At 41.8% G+C, this 19,289-nt stretch overlaps 1 protein-coding gene across 1 annotated transcript in view; it reads left to right on the forward strand.

Moving 5' to 3' along the window:
- Window positions 1–19,289, forward strand: part of ptprq (protein tyrosine phosphatase receptor type Q) — a 50,067-nt gene that overhangs the window by 5,365 nt on the left and 25,413 nt on the right. The window contains exons 10-30 of the mRNA XM_070550389.1: window positions 20–316; window positions 4,559–4,689; window positions 4,924–5,053; window positions 5,129–5,282; window positions 5,365–5,471; window positions 7,273–7,370; window positions 7,737–7,905; window positions 8,055–8,315; window positions 8,423–8,583; window positions 11,265–11,376; window positions 12,178–12,286; window positions 14,652–14,757; window positions 15,570–15,639; window positions 15,736–15,935; window positions 16,020–16,248; window positions 16,326–16,454; window positions 16,530–16,676; window positions 16,795–16,955; window positions 17,397–17,853; window positions 17,940–18,110; window positions 19,066–19,245. Coding sequence (XP_070406490.1) covers window positions 20–316; window positions 4,559–4,689; window positions 4,924–5,053; window positions 5,129–5,282; window positions 5,365–5,471; window positions 7,273–7,370; window positions 7,737–7,905; window positions 8,055–8,315; window positions 8,423–8,583; window positions 11,265–11,376; window positions 12,178–12,286; window positions 14,652–14,757; window positions 15,570–15,639; window positions 15,736–15,935; window positions 16,020–16,248; window positions 16,326–16,454; window positions 16,530–16,676; window positions 16,795–16,955; window positions 17,397–17,853; window positions 17,940–18,110; window positions 19,066–19,245 — 3,579 coding nt within the window. The remainder of the gene's footprint in view (window positions 1–19; window positions 317–4,558; window positions 4,690–4,923; window positions 5,054–5,128; window positions 5,283–5,364; window positions 5,472–7,272; window positions 7,371–7,736; window positions 7,906–8,054; window positions 8,316–8,422; window positions 8,584–11,264; window positions 11,377–12,177; window positions 12,287–14,651; window positions 14,758–15,569; window positions 15,640–15,735; window positions 15,936–16,019; window positions 16,249–16,325; window positions 16,455–16,529; window positions 16,677–16,794; window positions 16,956–17,396; window positions 17,854–17,939; window positions 18,111–19,065; window positions 19,246–19,289) is intronic.

Below are 19,289 nucleotides of genomic sequence, written 5' to 3' on the forward strand. Positions count from 1 at the left end.
CTGTTTGTGTCTTTTTCAGCCCCATTGCCTGTGCTGGTAGCAGTCCCTCTTTCTGTGGGTACAAACTACGCACACCTGTTCCTTCAGCCTCCAAGGATGGGTTTGATTGATGGGGTGAAAGTGTGTGCATGTCCTGGAGTTTGCAGCAGTGCATGCATGGGATCGTGTGGTTATCTGTGTGTCTGGCATTCGTTCCCCACTGGTGATGTTATAACCATCAGACATCTCAGTCCAGGATTTGAGTACCAGCTCAGTGTTTCCAGCACCAGTGGGGGTCAGGCAGGACCACTCTACTACACCCACCCCATCAGAACAGGTGAAGTTTCATTCAGTGACATCATGCATGTTTCAGCATCATTTCCCCTCAAATACAACACATTCTCACACCCCAAGCGTCGGAAACAAACGCTTGGTCAGCCACCCTCCACGTCAGACCCCAGACGCCAAAAGTGCCCTTTTTCGTTACTTATGTGCGAAAAGGGGTTTTTCCCTTTTGTAACTGCAGATCCCAATGCAGCGTAAAACTGACGTGATTAGATATCTGCTGATGCGGCACCGAACCAGCTCATTTAACCGATGCGGCACAGAACCAGCTCATTTAACCGCACCTAAACCTTAACGTTTCACTATTTATAACCTTCCCCTCTCCCTCATCCTAACCTTAACCCTCTTGCTACCTAAAACGTTACTCTCACTGTGATCAAGCGTTTGTTTCCCATGCATTCTGACTCTGACAGTCAGAGTCTGACTGTCAATTTTCGTATTTGCCACCCAAGGGGAACGTTAGAACATACCATCTGGCGAGGGGGAGGTTACAAATACCCTCTACTTTTAACCTCCACCGTGATAGTTGAAACCTCCCCCTCGTGTTGGCTCGGTCCAAACTCGACCACTGACGAGGCGGCTCCCGCCGTTCACTTCATAGAGCCGGCTTTTAGAGCGATCGTCACATCACTAACGTGTTCGCTAGCAAGATGGTTAAGGTTAGGATAGGGGTGAGGGGAAGGTTAAATAAGAGGATAAGGTTAAGGTGAGGTACAATGAGCTTGTTTGGTGCCCTGGCTGCGGACATCCCATCGCGTCAGTTTTACGCTGCATTGGGATCTGCAGTCAAATAAGGGAAAAAACCCTTTTCGCACATAAGTAACGAAAAAGGGCACTTTTGGCGTCAGGGGTCTGACGTGGAGGGTGGCTGACCAAGCGTTTGTTTTTGACGCGCTGGGATGAGAATGTGTTGTCAAATATTACACATCTAAAGCCAATGACAGGAAGTATGTTTGTCTAGATTGATGATAATCTTAATGGTTTTAGTTGGAAACAAGTGGACTTGTCTGTTTTCCTTGAAGGAGCTTGGCGTCTCATCAGGGTTGGGAGATGGTGTATGTTTTTTATACATTGTTTCTTTCCTTCAGCCACGGCACGCACACACAACACACACACACATACCAGTACGCTAACGCAGGCGCACTGACACACAACTTATACTGCTACACTTCTTCTGTGGGATGACAATTCAGATTGTTTTACTAGCGAGACTAATAAATGAAACATTTACCTCTCATCCGGACGTTTACATCCCTCACCCCACAAACAAGTTGGTCAAAAATGCCCGTCATGCAGAACTGCTGTGGCAACAAGTTGTCATCAGTGCTCCAGCCTTGGGAGTTTCATATGGATCTGAACCATTTATAATGCTGATTTAGTCCACATACCAGTCCCTGACTTCTCTATTTAATGTGTCTATTTCGCATTCTTTAGGGGATTTTATCAAGTTGTTTAACACGTCCTTTCTCTCAAATCTGCTTTATGTCTGCAATGTACTGTTTGTTTGCATGGTTTGTTTACACTCGTAATGCCACCAACATGTCTGCACACATCGTGTATGATCCCAAGCCCTTTAGGTCCCCAACAAGCCCCAACAATGCGCAGCTGGGCCTTTAAGAATGACAAAAGTGTGTTTGGAGATGTCAGAGTGAGACTCTGTAACAGCTGTAAGGCATGGTGATGATAGCATCATGCTGTGGTAGTGGTGCATTGCACAAAAATGCATGGTGGTGCAGAAAGAAGTTTGCAGGTTCGAAACTGGGCTGTGGTCTTTTTGCGTGTATTTGTATGTTCTCCCCATGCATGCACGGGTTTCCTCTGGGTACTCTGGTTTCCCTCGCAGATCACAACATGCCCTATAGGTTAAAAATTGTACGTCGCTTTGGAGAAAAGCATCTGCCAAATAAATAAACATGAACAAAGTGGTTTAAATAATGAAAAATAACCTTCAAATACTTTTATTTTGCCTTAAATAGTTTACTAGGAGGTCGAAAGTTAGACACGGTTGGGTTACAGCAGAGTTCTGATGGGAAAAAGCAAACCAATCATTAAAGTCCAATTTAAACATGAACACAGCTGTACTTTCTGTGTTTTAGGCTCAATATCACAATGTCAACAAAACATAATGTTATCAAATAGCATCATAGTTGCATCAGTTGCAATAAACTCATGTTGCTTTTACAAGTTTTAGCATTTTAGATTCAATTCAATTAAATTCTAATTAAAAAGTACTTTATTAATCCCAGAGGGAAATTCAATAGTTTCAGTACACACAATTCTGAGATCAGACACATACATGGACACATGACAAGAATTGGTGACTGCAGTCATTTGCAACACGAGTCGCGCTACCGTTACAGATCAAGAGGGTTTATATGAGGATAGAGTCGGGGGGAGGGGAAAAAACGGCACTTCAGATTTATATAGCACTTATCACAGACATAGAATCACAAAAGCTTCACATAGATCAAAACAAAATAAAGCATAAAGCCGTAAAACTATAATGATTTGATGATGCTTATGCTACTCTCGGTCCCAAGATCGCGCCTAAAGACGGGTGGTGATAGGGCCTTTGTCGTGGCAGGTCCTAAGCTTTGGAACGGGCTTACTCTCAGCACAAGGGTCTCCACCTCTGTGGTGGTTTTTAAGGCAAGGCTGAAAACTTATTTTTATTATCTGTCTTTAAATATTTTTTGAAGGGTTTTGCTATATTTCTGTGTTTTTAGTCTGTCATCTGATCCGTTGTTTTTATTCTTCTTTTATTTGACCCGATGTTTTTTATGCTTTTATGTTTTATTGATCTGTGAAGCGGCTTGGTGGCATGCTTTTTGCCTGTAAGGCGCAATATAAATAAAAGTTGAGTTGAGTAATGATCTCAAAACAGAAATAGATCAACATAAAAAACAATTAAGTCAAAATTTCAGGAACAAATTAAAGATGATTACAAATTTCAAAATAAGAAAGCAAAAGATTTATGTTAAAGGAGCTTTAAATAAAAGGGTATTTAGATGGTTTTTTTTTTAATATCCAGACTATCAATACGTAAGGATAAAGGAAGATCATTCCATTGGAGTGCAACAGTCTGGAAGGAGTGATCACCTCGACTTTTATATCTGGTCTTTGGAACTTCTTTAAGGTTCTGGTGTGTGGACCTGAGGGCTCGGGTTGAAGCATAAGGCTTTAACAGTTCAGTAATATAGGGAGGAGCTTGACCATGTAGAGCATGAAAGTTATGGTCAGGATTGTAAAATAAACTCTAAAGTTAACGGGACGGGTAACCAGTGCAGAGACATCAGAATAGGAGTGATGTGTGCTCTTCTGTTTGCTCCAGTTAGGAGCCTTTCTGCAGAGTTCTGGACAAACTGAAGGTGGTCAAGGGCTTTTCTGTTAAAACATGTGAAGAGTGTGTTACAGTAATCTAGAGTCTAGACGGTAGGAGATAAAGGCATGGATAACCATTTCAAGTTCATGTTTTGACACCAACTTTTGCAATTTGGAGATATTTCTTTAGTGATAGAAACAGTTTTGGACCAATGTTTCTGAGTGGCCTTCAAGAGACATTGATTGGTCAAAAACAACAGTCAATTTCCTCAAGTCTGACTTTACGGCAGAAGATAAATGACCAAGTTTTTGACTAATCAAGGGAGCCATGCTCTCAGGGGAAATTAGACAGTTGAGACAATGGGAGTCCATCTGATAAACAACCTTAATGATGTGTCTGTGACCAAATGTTTTTCTTTGCTTTATTGATTCTGAAGCTAGTTTTTGTTACATTCTGCAACTGTAACATAAATGTTTAGCTGAAACGGGTTGTCAAGTTTAAAAGAGGCATTATGGGTCCTTTTTTTTCCAAGTTGGGTTAATGAAAATTGGAAAAGTGCTCATGGTACTTTTGTTGTCACCCTCCTTATTTGGCTCCAGTTAAAAGTAGCTTTCTCATCATCACCTCATGCATTTTTCACCGACCAGATTTAAAATTTAATCTGCCCTAATACTGGCATCAGATCCCATCTGCTTCTTGTCTTTGAAGATTTATAGTATATAAATGATAAAATGATAGAGGACTGAGAAACAAGGGAATTCTGCAGGTTTTTTATTTTGGGTTGGGCTGTTCATTTTTTAAAAAAATCTAAAACTATTTTTAATAAAAAATAAAGAATGATCATTTCATTCATCATGACATAATTTCCTGGCGTTTCTGTGATAGATAACGTAGATTCTTGGTTAACTTTAGGTCTGGCTCCACCGAGCAGAGTGAGGGAAGGACTGGTGACGGAGTCATCCATTGAGCTGATATGGGATCCAGCAGAGGGACAAGCTGACCGCTATGAGATCATCTGCCTAAACTGTAATGACACACTGAAGGTAAATAAATAAATAAACACGTAATTTATATCCTTATTAAACACATCTGTTGCACTAATTAGTAAAACACATTAAACAGGGCAGAGATCATTCTTTGCAGACTCAAAATAAATACTTATGCATATTTTGTATTAAACCAAGCACATTTGTCGCCTTGCATTCTAAGGGTTTAGCAGTAGGATTCATGATAAGCACTTAAGTCAGGATTTTGCTGATTTGATCTGTGTGTTACAGATCCAGAAGGCGTTCATTACAGGTGCAGTGTTTTCTGGTCTGACTCCAGGCTCGCTCTATCACTTTGCTGTGCGAACAGAGAAAGAGTCCTTCGCTGACAGTCTGCCCGTCTCGATCAATATCACTGCAGGTAAACACACACACACACACATTCTTCATCTTTCCTTTCTAATAACTACATGCATTGTTTTTCTTGCTGTGTCAGCTCCCAGCCCAGCGAAGGTCTCTGTTGTCAATAAAACAACATCATCCATATGCATCAGCTGGACTGCATCAAGAGGAGTGGTGAGCACACTCATCCTGTCAATCAAAGCCACAACATCCATTCAGGAGCTGACCGTTACTCATCAGGAGCTCAGGTCAGTCTCATCTGTTTCAGCCACCTCATAAATTATTATGGGTTAGCATCACAGAACAAGACGTGTGCCTGTGTGTCCATAGATCGTACAGCTTTGAAGGCCTTGATCCTGGAAGTCGATATACGATTGAAGTAATTACCACCAGTGGAGAGAGAAGAAGTAAACCTGCTACTCTAACAATCTATACTGGTAGGTTAGAGAGTAAATCGTACAATGCATCAGCAATACAGGAATGAGGGAAAACGTCTATTTGAATTTCACAATTAAATTTGCTAAACGTCAAAATGTGCAAACTCAACTCAAAACAATTTATTCACTTTACTAAAAAAATTTGAGTTGTCCAAATGTGCTGACACTATTTTTGATCTATATACTTCCAGCACCTCTTTTTAAAACTGTATCTTTATACTTGAAGGTAAAAAACAATAAAATATCAAATCCAACATTATTTATTTGACACTTGTGGGCTTTTGAAGAGGATTAAAAACATTTGTATCACCCAATTGTTCTCCAGATAATACAAAACTTTAGATTTAGTCTTTTATTTGTAAGAGATTATTTCTGAGTGTGTCATGTTGGGAATATGTTTTACCCAGGACATGAAAGAATCACAGACGGAAACGATGGTAGGTAAATAACAAATAATATTTATTAATAATGGGGTGTAACTGAAAACGCTGCTCCAAACGGGAACAGGAGGGACCGTGATCTAGAGCGGGAGAGCAAACTGGTGTTAGAATCACGAACCCCTTGAACCAGAGAACCAGAACTGGAATTGTTTGGAGAGCTATTCTTACTGCAGATGATCGGTCTTGGTGAGGCAGGGCTGGGTCTTTGGGGCCAGGTGGGGACAGACAAGCAGCAGAGAATGAGGATCCAGGACGGGATGAGGAAACAGGTTGTGAGGCAGACAGTGAGGCAGGTATGATGCAGGTCCAGAGGCTGGTGGTTAGGCAGGCTGGGAAACGGACAGGACGACAGGCGGGCGGCGGAGAGTGAGGAGACCAGGGGGACAGTGAGCGACATGATGTTGGAACAACAACTCCAGACGGCGGTGGGTAATTCCTGAGAACAGATGAGCAGGAACCTTCAGGACTCGGTAGATCGGGGCTGACTGGAACGGGCAGACAAGATTAAAACTGAACATCAAACAAGACTGCAACTGGCTGGTGTTTACCCAAGATGCGAGTATCAAGCGGCACTGGAGTTGTGTCACACCACTCCTTTAGTACCCCTGGCCCTCTGATCAGGGAGGAACAGCTGGCTGTCCGACACGCCCACCTGTTAACACAGAACTGGGACAACTGCAGTGTATTAGTGGAATGAATAGTGAGCAGGGCAGACCGTGACAGAGTGATTAGTTGATTTATGTTACACTTTCAGGGTATTTTTGGTTACCGGCCGCTTCTCTTTCTGCTGCAGCTTTTTTAAAAAGGATTATAAATGGCTTCAAATTACCTTGCAAAATGCTTCTGAATGTGGTTATTTGAACCATTTAGTTCCTTTTTTATAGGGGTGTGTGTTGGTGAGAATCTGGTGACACGACATCTTAAATTTCCTGAAATTTAAATAAAAGGAAAACATTCATATCAAGTTGTTAATAATGTTATTCTCAGCAACAATGCAGAAGGATTTTTAACAATCATGCTCCTTGTCATGTATTTGACCACATGTCGGACATTTATACACTACAGGTGAAGAGGGATGATCGTGACAAACTAAAAAAATACTTTTTAGTTGTATTAATTATTGTTTGTCTTCACAAAAATACCTCTGTAAATGTATTCTCTTTCATTTTCTAAACAAACTTGCATTTTAAACAAAATATGTGAAAACAGAGATGTAGAAAACATCTTATGCCCCTCGTCACCTCACTCATCTCCCACTTGCTGGCTCAAAGTGAATTACTGACAAATTAAAAATGTATTTACTGGAACATGATTAGGTACTGGTGTGTGGTGTCACATGCTAATAAGCATCTCATCTCTAGTGCCAGGGGTTCCACAGGAAGTGGCTCTTTCAGAGCACCCAGTGATGTCTGCGTTTGTCACCTGGAGACCACCAGCAGGACAGGTAGACAAGTACAAGGTAAGATTTTCAAGCTGCTGCAACAGTCTATAAGCCTCCAGAGAGATGTGCATGAGTCCAAAACACGGTTCTGAAATTGTAAATAAAGTATGCCAATTGCCCCACTGTAATAGTTACTTAGCAACGGCTGAAGGCCTTTTAAGGGTTTGGTTACCAACTCTTTAAATATAAATGAGCTTCAGTCAGGAAGTATGACCAACTGTGTTTGAAGCACACAAAGCTAATGCTAAGCTAGTTAATGTAAATTAACATACTGCATCAAGTAATTACAAACATTTGTAATCCACAGCATGTCTGTAACCCATTAGCTCATGGATTTTTTTAAATGTATTTTTAAAACTAGTACTTATGTTTTTGCTTCGGCAGCTTCTATTTGGCCTGCTTTCTATGGACAGGAAGTGGTGGACTGAAGTGTTTGTTGAAAGCACGGGCTATGAGATCAGGGAACTGATCCCGGGGTCAGACTATGGTGTCAGTGTTCAGAGCGTTCTGGGCTCAGACACAAGTCAGGCAGTAAACAGAGACCTCAACACACGTAAGGGACACTAACGAAGACGCACACACTCACGTGCCTCGATGGTGCAAAAATGTTAATGTTAGAGTCAGAATGATTCCCTAAAACAGAAAAAGAGCTTGTTGAAACTGGGCCGCCTGCACTTACACACCTGTCTGTCTGTGCTCCAGACCCAGCTGGATTATGCTCCCTTCATTTAGACGGAGTGAATTCATCGTCCGTCACTGTGAGCTGGAACAGTGCACCTGGAGAGTTTGATCACCACAGAGTTACCGTGACCAATGCTTCGGTCACAAAAACACTCACAGTACCCAAAGAGGAGTGTGCTGTCGTGGTGACAGGTCTGCTGGATGGCTGCAGCTACAACGTGAGCACGGAGAGAGTGAGAGGAGTGAGGACAGGAAGCGCTGCCTTTCTGACTGTAACTACAGGTAGATACATTTCAAACAGGTCGACAACACCTGTTCTCACATGTATTAATAAATCACACAGCTTCATTCTCTTTTCTGACTGTTTCTCCATTTCCTCTTTTTGTAAGTGCCAAAGCAAGTGAGAGGTTTGACTTTAGTGAACGTATCTGAGCATGGATTCTCAGTACGCTGGCTGCAGGCAGAGGGGTGTGTGGATCGGTACCAAGTGAGCCTTCTACCAAACCAGGGGAAAGTCATCATTCACTCTGGACAAGATGGATACGTTCAGGTACACAAGTGTCTTTGGGACATCTCTCCTCCCAGTGAGCCAAGCCTGGCCCCCACACAGGTTCCTTATTGACTGTCAGGTGTCCGATGCCCTTTCAAAATGTAACTTTACACACCCCACAAACTGCACACACACAGACAAAACACTGAGTTGTGTAACAGACCTCATTATTTATTAAGTTGCCCTCATGAGCTCAACCTGAATCATTCATTTGTTTAAGCAACTCTCCCAGGAGAGGCTCAGAGACCACAGATGAAGCGTTAGCCTCGCGCTACAAAAATGATCCATTTACTACATTTGTTCAAATTTGGAATGCTGCTGTTTTCCTGGAAAGCTTGGACACTAACCCTTTAACTTTAAGATAGCTGCTAACTCTTGTGCACTATTATCGGATGCAGATACTCTGATGAGGCCTCTAACCTGCTGCGACTAAACTAAACTAACTCTGCTACCAAGCATGGCCTCCTTCATCCTGCTGCTTTTGTGCTACCTTAAACAGGTAAGAATTCACATCTGGATCCACGACAAGAAACCTTTATTGTTCCTGTTCATTACTAACTAATATGTTGTTGTTACTTAAAGCAAATTCCCACATCTTCAGAAGTAGTTTGGTGCTGGTATGCTGCCGCTCCACACACTGATGGCAGCAGAACACACTCACGTTGAAACAACTGCAGTACAGAATGCAAATCATAATTGTAACACAGATGAAGGCAAATACAACCACCAGCTGTCATCCTTTCACTTCCACCAGCCATTGTAGTGATTCAGGTGGCTGAGTGGAGTATTTCAAATAAAATGTTGCATATTAAAATAGAACAACCGGACAAAGTTATTATGAATATTTATTTAGCCGATACAATGAATTTGATAAGTAACTGGTGGAGAGGTGGAGCAAACATGAAGCCTCAGCTTCTTTGAAAACTTAAAGTAGGTCGCTGTAGTTCAGGAAATAACGTGCTCTCTGAGAACTGTTCTAGTTCTTTTTTTTATGTTTTTAACCTCATCCAGCCTCTAGATCTGCTGTTTGTGTTGAAGTTCAAACGATGCAATTCCTGCTGGGGTTCAAACCTAAAGTTCTGACATTTTTGTGCTTTATGTCTCTTGCAAGAAACGTTTAAAATCTATATGTGATCCTAAAACACTTCAGTAACATCAGACCTGTGTTTGATCTAAAATTAATTGGACTCAATGCAATCAGCTGGGTTCCTTTATTTAGGAAACGTTTAACTAATTGGCATGATTGCTTTGAGACGACACTTGTTGTGATTTGGCGCTATATAAATAAAGAATAAAAACATCAGTTTGGGCTGTGGACTTTAATATCTCACTACACCCCCGTGATGGAGGAGAACTATCCATTATTATCTCTTGAAGATCTAAACATCTTCATCTTTGTCTTTCAATAAAATTGTATTTTTCCTGGAAACCTTTTAGTCTTAGGAAGATTATAAAAAAACTAATTCTGGGGAATATTTAACATCTATGACTCTTTTGTTCATTTATTTTTTCATCATAAAATCATTTTAAAGGGATACTTTGCAACTTTTTCATATTTTCAAATCATTTTCTTGAGCCAGTGTGTGCTAAAATGATCCTTTAGAGGGTTAAAGAAATGCCACCCAGCCCCTATCACCCCCTGTGGCCAGAACATTCCACTTGCAACTTCAGCCTGGCGGGCCACTCTGTTGGGACTTAGAGAAAATTGAGCTGGCATACCTGGTGCAGCAGTCTGGTTCCAGCACGTTTCTTGCATGTTTAAAATCACGAACACAGCTGATGTGTTTAATTTAGCGATTAATCACTCCTGTAGATACTAATGAAAGCTGAGGAGACATTTCAGCTGTTAGATTCAGGTATTAAAAAGACAAACGTGCAACTCCAAAAAGAATGCTGGACAGTGATGGATGTTAATTTAGTTTATTAAAACCAAACAAAAACATGCAACTTTTAGTTTTTCTGACTTCAAACCAAACCTTTAAACACATATGAAAAAATACAGCTTTTTGAAAATGTAGATCTTTCATTTCAAACCTTTAAAGGGAAATCTGAGTAGCTGGGAACTGATTTCCTTGTTCAGAGTAAATTACAGTTTTTAATGTTCGCTTTGACCCGCTTAAAGAAACTGGGATCTACTCTATTTTCATCATCACTATCTCAGCATCAGAAGACACCTCTTGTAATGTGTTAAGCCTTTTTCATTGGACTGGCACCTTTTCCACAACCTCTTGCAAAACAGTTAACATGGAAGTCAATCAAGCAGTCCAAACTTCATTGTTTTAGTTTAGATAACCAAACAGAATAAACCTTTTCCTTACTATTAGAAAATTCATGTGTCAGTATGAAATCCCTGAAGCACCCGTTTGAATCTCCTTCACACAAATCTGAAATTAACCCTTAGTCCGCAGACCTTAAAAGGTGCCACAGTGATAATCAAACACTTCTGCTATTGTATCATGAGAAAGACTTTTTACTGGATTAAACAAAGACAGTAAATAGCATAATGTTTTATATGCAAAGATAAATGTGTATAATCTATAGTACTGAATCTGATAAAACTGCATTCAGAACATAGGTGGTGCCAGAGATGAATCATCTCCTGAGGAGCTGCAGATCACTGACACAAACATGTCTGTGTGCTTGTGTGAGAACAAATATTCTCTGTCCTGTTGTTTCCACAGGCCGATGCGTCAAGTGTAAGTCCTGGGACACAATACACTCTGACGGTAACAACAGCCTCCTCTTCCAACATCAGCCCTGGAGTCAGCCGTATGATCAGTACCAGTCAGAGTGGTGAGATGTTCACAGTTTAACCCACACAGAGGGAGACAAGGGAGCAAATTGGGAGTGTGTGTGTGTGTGTGGGGGGGGGGGGGGGGGGGGGGGTATGTGCGGTGATGTGTATACTTCCTTTAGGTAACTTAACCGGGGGCTTTTGAACCACTGGATGAATGAGTCCGGAGTGAATGTCAGTGAAATGCCACTGCTGTGTAAAGCCTTATTCATCAGGCTTTAGCCTAAAAACACACTCATAGAAGCCGCATGCACACATGCACACACTCAGTCTGCAACACTACTGGATCATTCTAATACAAGGCACAGGCTTGTTACGTAGAGAACAAGATGTTTTGAGCCGATATTTGTTATAAGTATTATGTAATTGTGAGCTAATGAAAACCCCAAATCCAACTTCTCAGAAAAATAGAATATAAAATAGAAATGTCAGTACTCTGAAAATGTACAGTCATGCAAATGTACTCAATATTTGGTTTGGGCCTGTTTGGTTTTACTGAAATAAATGAACTTTTGCATGATATTCAAATTTGGTTTTACTGAAATAAATGAACTTTTGCATGATATTCAAATTTTTTGAGTTTCACCTGTAAAATAAAAAAAGTTTAGCTTTGATGTAAAAGTTGGTCCAAGGACTGCTTAACTGGTTGTAAAGCTTTAGCTTAAACTCCTATCTTATTGATGTTTGTTTGTTTGTTTGTTTGTTTGCTTGTTTGTTTGTGTGTGTGTGTTTGTTTGTTTGTTTGTTTGTTTGTTTGTTTGTTTGTTTGTTGTGATGTACAATTCCTTCCTCTTCTTTAGCCCCTGGTGCCCCTGAAAAGCTTGTGGGAGAACCTATTGGTTCTAACGGGATTCTGCTTACCTGGGCATCTCCATCCGGTGCAACCAATGTCATTGGATATGTCTACAGGTAATGTTTGTGCTTGTTGGGTACTGATATCTAAAGATGTCAACACTGGACAAAGTATGTAGGTCGCCTTTTATTATTGGAGAATTGTTAAAGTCTATAATACTGAATTGTAAGCCCCACTAGATGGACCAAAGTGTGAACAACAGGACAGCAGTAGCTCAGAAAGTTGAGAAGGTTGTCCAGTAATCGGAAGGTTGCAGGTTTTATCCCAGCTCCGGACAGAGAATTCTGCTGTTGTCTCTTTGGGCAAGACATTTAATCCTGCCTGCCTGCTGGTGGTGGTCGGAGGGAACGGTGGCGCCTGTGCTCAGCAGCCTCGCCTCTGTCAGTGAGCCCCAGGGCTGTTGTGGCTACATCATAGCTCATCACCATCAGCGTGTGAATGTGTGTGTGCATGGATGAATGATACACTGTAGTGTAAACTGCTTTGAAGTCATCTGACTCTGAAAGGTGCTGTACAAGTGAGTCATTTATTATTGAGTATTCTCCTTTTGCATTGATTTGATTATTTACATTGACGACTGGGCATGTTTTTAGCACTTTGCGTTTTTGAACAAAACAGTATGTGTGAAAGTTGTGAAACAAAAAAAATACAAAATATACATTTTTAAGTTGTATCCAGAAATTATATTTTGCAGACAAGTATGAGCACAGCTGGATTTTTAAAATTAAAATAAATTCAATTCAATTCCTTTACTATCCCTCAGTATGTCCATGGAAGAGCTGACCTTCTTCATGAGTGAATCTAATGTCTTCCTCTCAGCAGCAGATTAGCTGCTGCCCCAACCGACAACACCCTAAAAGATGACTGATGCCACCACAGAGTCAAAGAGGGTCCTTAGGAGTGCCCCCTACACTCCAGAGGACCTCAGTCTCCTCAGCTGGTAGAATCTGCTTTGACTCTTGCTGTAATGAACATTGGTGTTATGGTTTCAGTCTAGTTTGTTGTTCAGGTAAACACCCAGGAACTTATGAAAGTTCACTTTTTCAATGTTTGTTAACTAGATGCATCAATGCAGAGGGCCTGTGTCTGTGGGAATCCACCAACAGTTTCATGGGTTTCCCCGTATGATGAGGCCAGCTAGAGTCATCAGAAATCTTCTGTAGCCTGAAGTACAAATGTCTAGTTTGGGGGGTGAACTGGAATGGTGTCAGCACAGTTCGCTGCAGGGCCCCCGCACCACCGGCGTGTCAGAAACACATGTGATCTAACAAACTGCGGATGTTCTGTAAGGTAGTGCAGTATTCACTGTGACATGGTGGTCCACTCTCAGGCTGGATGGTGTTAAAAGCACTGGGGAAACCTTAAAAGCCCCTCACAGTTCTTCCAGGCTTCTCCGGGGGAGTCAAAGCTCGGTGCAGAAGGGTAACTAATAGTATCACCCACCCCAATGCCAGGCTGGTAGATGAACTGCAGCAGATCCAATGAAGAATTCACCAGTGGGCGAAGATGGTTAGGAACCAGCCTCTTGAAGGTTTTTATCAGAATCAAGGTCAGTTCTACCAAACTGTTGCTGCTTAAGTTTTTCAGGTGTGAGGCTTTTGGCACTGGCATCACACAGCTGTGATATTTTCCCCAGCTTCAGGCTTATGTTAAACATGTGTCCCATGATGCCACACAGTTGGTGGGCGCAGCACCTCATAAGCCTGGAGCTTATGCCGTCTGGGCCTGCAGCTTTACCATTGGCTGTTAAAATACTGGACAAACCCTCTGTGACATCACCCATAGCTTTCTGAAAGGCTACTTTGAAGCCAAATGAGCAATTCCCAATACGACCATCTTGGCCGTGTAACTCGTGTCGTCACTACCGCCAAACATAAAAGTGGGCAAAGAGGTGTAGCTGAGAGTGGAGCTTTGACGGTGGGAAAAAACGGTTGACACCCATCAAACTCTACTAGCTACGAGCTAACTGAGCAAACCTGGAGCTAACACAGAGCTAGAAGCCAACCATTGACTGTTAAAATACAAGCAAAGCCACAGACCACAGCGATCAGAGCTAAACGCCTGGGCCTGAGCCCTCTGCTCCTCTGCAGCGGTCGAAGATCAGCAAGACTGCTGCCACCACGGGGCTCTGGCCTACGTGAGGTGGTATAGCTGGCCAGCCGACGTGAGCCCACATGATTCCTAAAAGGATTGCTGCCTTAAGTCACACTAAAATAATCTGGTATAGAGAACCTTCTTTTCCAAGAGGTTTGGTTGGAGAAATTTGACCAAACTGTAAATGTATTAAATGCATAATAGTGCATACATTTAAATGTATGAGCCTTTACACCACTGGCAGGTTACCTGCATAGACTATTTGTGTTAGTTTCTGTGATTTTCAACCCCACAACATTTAATAACCACGTAACATTGTTTTTGTAGGTACAAAGAGGTGTGTCCATATCCTGATGCCTTAATAACACAAGAAACCACAGAGGCAGAACATCTGCTCACTGAGCTGACTTCAGGGTCAACATATCAAATTCAGGTAGGATAAATCTTTTGTTATTTTTAAAGAAGTTTATTAGGATTTCCTTTGGCAATTAGAGGGAAACACAAGTCAAAAGACTATTATCTAGATAAAAATACATACCAACCAAATCAGCTGTACTCGCTGTAGTGTGTTACATTATACTAAATAATTAGTACATCCAAAAAGTGCAGAATCCTGGAAAGTTTTCCTCCTGTCTCATCCTCCTGGTCGTGGCTGTGAGGCAGAGTTCACAAAAGAATCAGGCTATTCTCTTGATCTAGCTGAATACAGGTAATTGATCCTGGCTGAATTAATAATCAGGTAAACAGATCTATGGATCAGCCAGGGCTCTTTCCACTGTCTCTTGTCATTAAGCTTGAATGGGATCATGCTTATTAGTTTTCAGAATCCATTAACCCACTGTGACCTTCACACAAACAGACTTTAACAGACTGACACACTGACTGATTATACCTGCACATAGAGCGTTTGTCTTCATCCTTATGAGCTTATGCACGTGTGTTCCTGTATCATATTACTGCATCTCCCCTGCATTTCCTTTCACTCTACAATTTATCAACAGAGCAGAAATCCTTTCATACCAGATTACTGACAGTCCACAACAAACGTTTTTAATCTCCATGGACAAATCTATCACAAGACGCATCAAACTGTTTGAATCTTCCATAAACAACAAAAAAAAATTGTTAGAGTTTAGAAATATCCGTATGGTTGAGACTAGCATGTCTGTGAGATGTGGTAAGTGCTTTTATGGACTGGAGCATAAATGAATCACATTAATCAATTAGTGCTCTGTTTTTCTTTAGGTAGCAGCTAAAACGCCTGGTAAATTAGGGGCATTCAGCAAACCGATATACGTAAAGACAGCTGAGTCACGTGAGTAGTTGTGTACAGTTGTGTAGTGTCTATGATGAATGGTGGGTGGGTGCGTGCGTGCGTGTGTGTAAATGGGTTTTTGTGTATGTCCTGCAGCCCCTGGCCTAGTGACCAATTTGACAGCGTATGCTCAGAACCACACCCTTGTTGTGGTTACCTGGTTTCTGCCGCACCGCATCAACGGCCTCATCACAAAATTTGCCGTGAAGGTGAAATACGTTCGTACGGGGATGACCGCCCGTGTACTGGAGGTTAACGCAGAGGAAATAATGAATGGAGCACTGCCTCATTGCAATGTACTATGTCGTTCCCTTCTCTGTTTTGTTCAGATTACAAGCGTTTTTTCCCTTACTTTGTTTCCTGTGATTTTCTCTGTCCAGGATGCAGCTGATATCCTGTCACGTGCAACTCCCAGCCCCTTGGACATAACAGCATCCTCTCCGTCCATCACCCTATCTGCTGTGCCACCTGCAGCCTCTTGGAGTGTGCCCATATCAGTGGGAGTTGACCAACTGCTACCTTACACTGCCTATCTGTTTGAGGTTTCGGCCTTCACCTCGGCTGGCCAGGGACAGACAGCTTCTACCATGGTTCGCATGCCAGAATCAGGTGTGTGAAAATAGCCCGGTGAGGTTTTAGGATTAAACTTCATCATGTTTCCTAACATTCTTGTTTTCGAATGACAGCTCCTGAAGATTCACCTCAAAACTTACTTATATTAAATGTGACGTCTAGATGGATTTCTGTGTCATGGAGCTCTCCCAACATCATCACTGGAAAGTTCACCTACGTGCTTTACATTTCTGGCCCTACAGGTCGTTCAATTTCAACTAAATATATTCACACACACATAAAATGTTAAATGCTTATACTATTGATTTGTTCTCCAGGTTTTTTATACGAGAACAGCACGTCAGATGTTCGTTTTTCTTTTACTGGTTTGACGCCTTTCACAAAATATAAACTAGCTGTGCGTGCAAAAGCTGCAGGAGAAGTGGGTCCAGCAGCAGAGAGGAATGAGACTACACTTGCAGAAGGTGAGAGTGTTTATGAAGTCAAGTACTTGCAAAATTAATCAACTCAGCTGTTCATTGGCAGTTTTTAAAATTTCCAAGTGGAGTTTTGTGTTCTATCTGTTTCTACTTGTGTGAACAGCCCCTAGCGCAGTGCAGAACCTGGTAGCTAAAGCTGAAGATTCAGTTTCCATTCGTGTGAGCTGGAAAAGCCCTGCACAGCCTAATGGTCCCATAACCCAGTACAGGCTGCAGGTCCTGGTTAATGAGACTCTGATGCAGGACATCACTCTCACATCACAAGTAAGGCAGATGTTTCTCACCAGCTTGTATTTATGTCAGTCGTGTCTGTTCTTTCTTTGCATTTTGTCTTGAAACTCAAATTCCCCCTCAGGGGTAATAAACTTCAACAAATCCTATGAAGGGTAATGAAACTCCTTTAAATTGAGAATACGTCTTTTAACACGGCAGCTGTCTTCTAAACCCAGTTTAATGTGAGAGTCAAGGCCTGGGTGGAGACGTATTTCATCCACACTTCCTGTTAGGAAAATGCTTCTGAAAGAGGCGTCGCCTGGCTGACCGAGAGAGCTGCACTGAGGCAGTGATAGACCACACACCCCTCAACCCCCCGTGTGTGCTGTCTGAGTTTCTCAATTTAAAAACGAGTTGTTAACAAGCACGTTAAATTACTGACGTAATTGATAAGCCAACATCTTTCAAAACTGAAATTCTTTCCTCCATCAGAAAACAACTGGTTCGACACTTCCTGTCCAAGCAACTTTCAAACGGCGTAAGAGATCTCTTGACCTCACCATCACTTCTCCACCTATCTTCACACCCACTGTTTCTGCGCACACGGTGCCCACTGAGATGACTGCTTTCAACTTCACACCCTTTGAAAGTAGAGGCACTGATCTCCTCGCTAACACCAAACAAACTCTCAGCACTAACAAGTCCAGCACAGGTTATGAGTCGCAATCTCGCAGCATCACTCAATCTTTTGGGACCTTTGCATCTTCTGTTACCTCTATGTCACCAACTACACCTCCACCCTGGCTGATGAAGCAGCCACAAACAGAAGCGGTCACCTCTAACAACACCTCCTTATCCCTGACTCCAGGCCAGCTTCGCCTGTCTACACGTGATGCTTCAGTTATAACATACGTTTCACCACGCAGCGCAGCAGTGTCTGGGGCTACAGGTGTGAAGTCCTTCAAGTGTGAACTCCTTACTTTCATAGAAACAATATGTCGTGCTGATAAACTGTGTTTGTCTATGTCTGGATAGTTACTGCAGGTGTGACAGTGAAACAGGAGGTAGTGAACGTGTTGTCTGGGCAATTGTCCTACTTGGTGTCAGATCTGAATCCTTTCACTGAGTACACGTTCAAGGTCACTGCATCTACCACAGCGGGAGAAGGACCTGCTGCAAATATTACTGAAAAGACCAGTGAGCAGGGTATGTATTCATGCTAATATTTTATTTAACTGCATTGAAGCTGGGTGCATAGGTTAAAATGTTTAACGTAATTTCAAAAAATGCTTAAAGTTGACAATTTGACCCTGTTCTATGATGAAAAGTAAGTCGCCTAGATCATTGACCAATAGAGTTGAATATCAACAGGAGGGAGCTGTCCATAGTCTTTGACTTACATGGTGAGCAGTTTATTTGAACATCTCAAAAGGATTTTAAAAAATATTACCCCTGAAAAATGTACTTGTGCGGCTCGGGAATATGCTGCATTGTTCGCGGTTGTACAAATAAAAATGCGTTGAAAATGATCATTACACCTATCGTTAAAATTACCTTCCATGAACAATCTGCTGTTTGTATTTAAACTAAAGTATAAAAATAAAACCCAGGCTTGGTGATGACGGATTTAAGGCTTTGACCTGACTCTACATCTATTTTTATGTTAGTGAGATTGTGTCCCACCTGTTTGAGGACCAACCGTATTACTATGTAGGTACTCATAAGCCTTGGAGCCGTCGTCAGACATGACAGAGTTGAGGTAGTAGCTAAAATGCTACTGTATGTTAGCTTTGGCCAGATTTTCATATCATCCTCCCACCCCTTTATTGCAGTAGGCAGAGAGATTGTAATGGTGTCCTGTTTGAGCTATGACAGCTAGTGTTCCCACATAGTTTTCGTCTCTATAAAGCCCATAAAAGTCACATCAGCATGAGTGGATTGAAAAATACATATATGGTCGCTGAGTTAACAAATGACGGATCAGAAGTCGGTTGCTTATTTCATGCAAGGGCTAGGAATAAGGTGGACAGCCTGTCAAATTTCAAAAGCTCCTCCTCCTCGTTTTTGATCACATCACACAATGGACCTCAGCTTTAATACAGCAAGGATGAAAATGTGTAAAAGCTGCTAACTCCTAAATAATTCTGTTTTCTGTTTCAAGTCCCCAGCTCGGTGTTTAATGTGACCTATCAAAACATCAGCTCCACTTCGATATTTGTGAGCTGGAGGCCACCACTCAACCCCAATGGAATGATCACACATTACACCATTTACAGTGTCAATCTGCGCACCAAAGAAGCCATTAAATTTGACACAAACACTACCAGTATGATGATAACAGGTACAAAGTTATAATCTATTATTTACAGATCACCGGGCTAAAGG

This window comes from Nothobranchius furzeri, chromosome 4, assembly GCF_043380555.1.
Source record: "Nothobranchius furzeri strain GRZ-AD chromosome 4, NfurGRZ-RIMD1, whole genome shotgun sequence".
Lineage (NCBI taxonomy): Eukaryota > Metazoa > Chordata > Actinopteri > Cyprinodontiformes > Nothobranchiidae > Nothobranchius > Nothobranchius furzeri.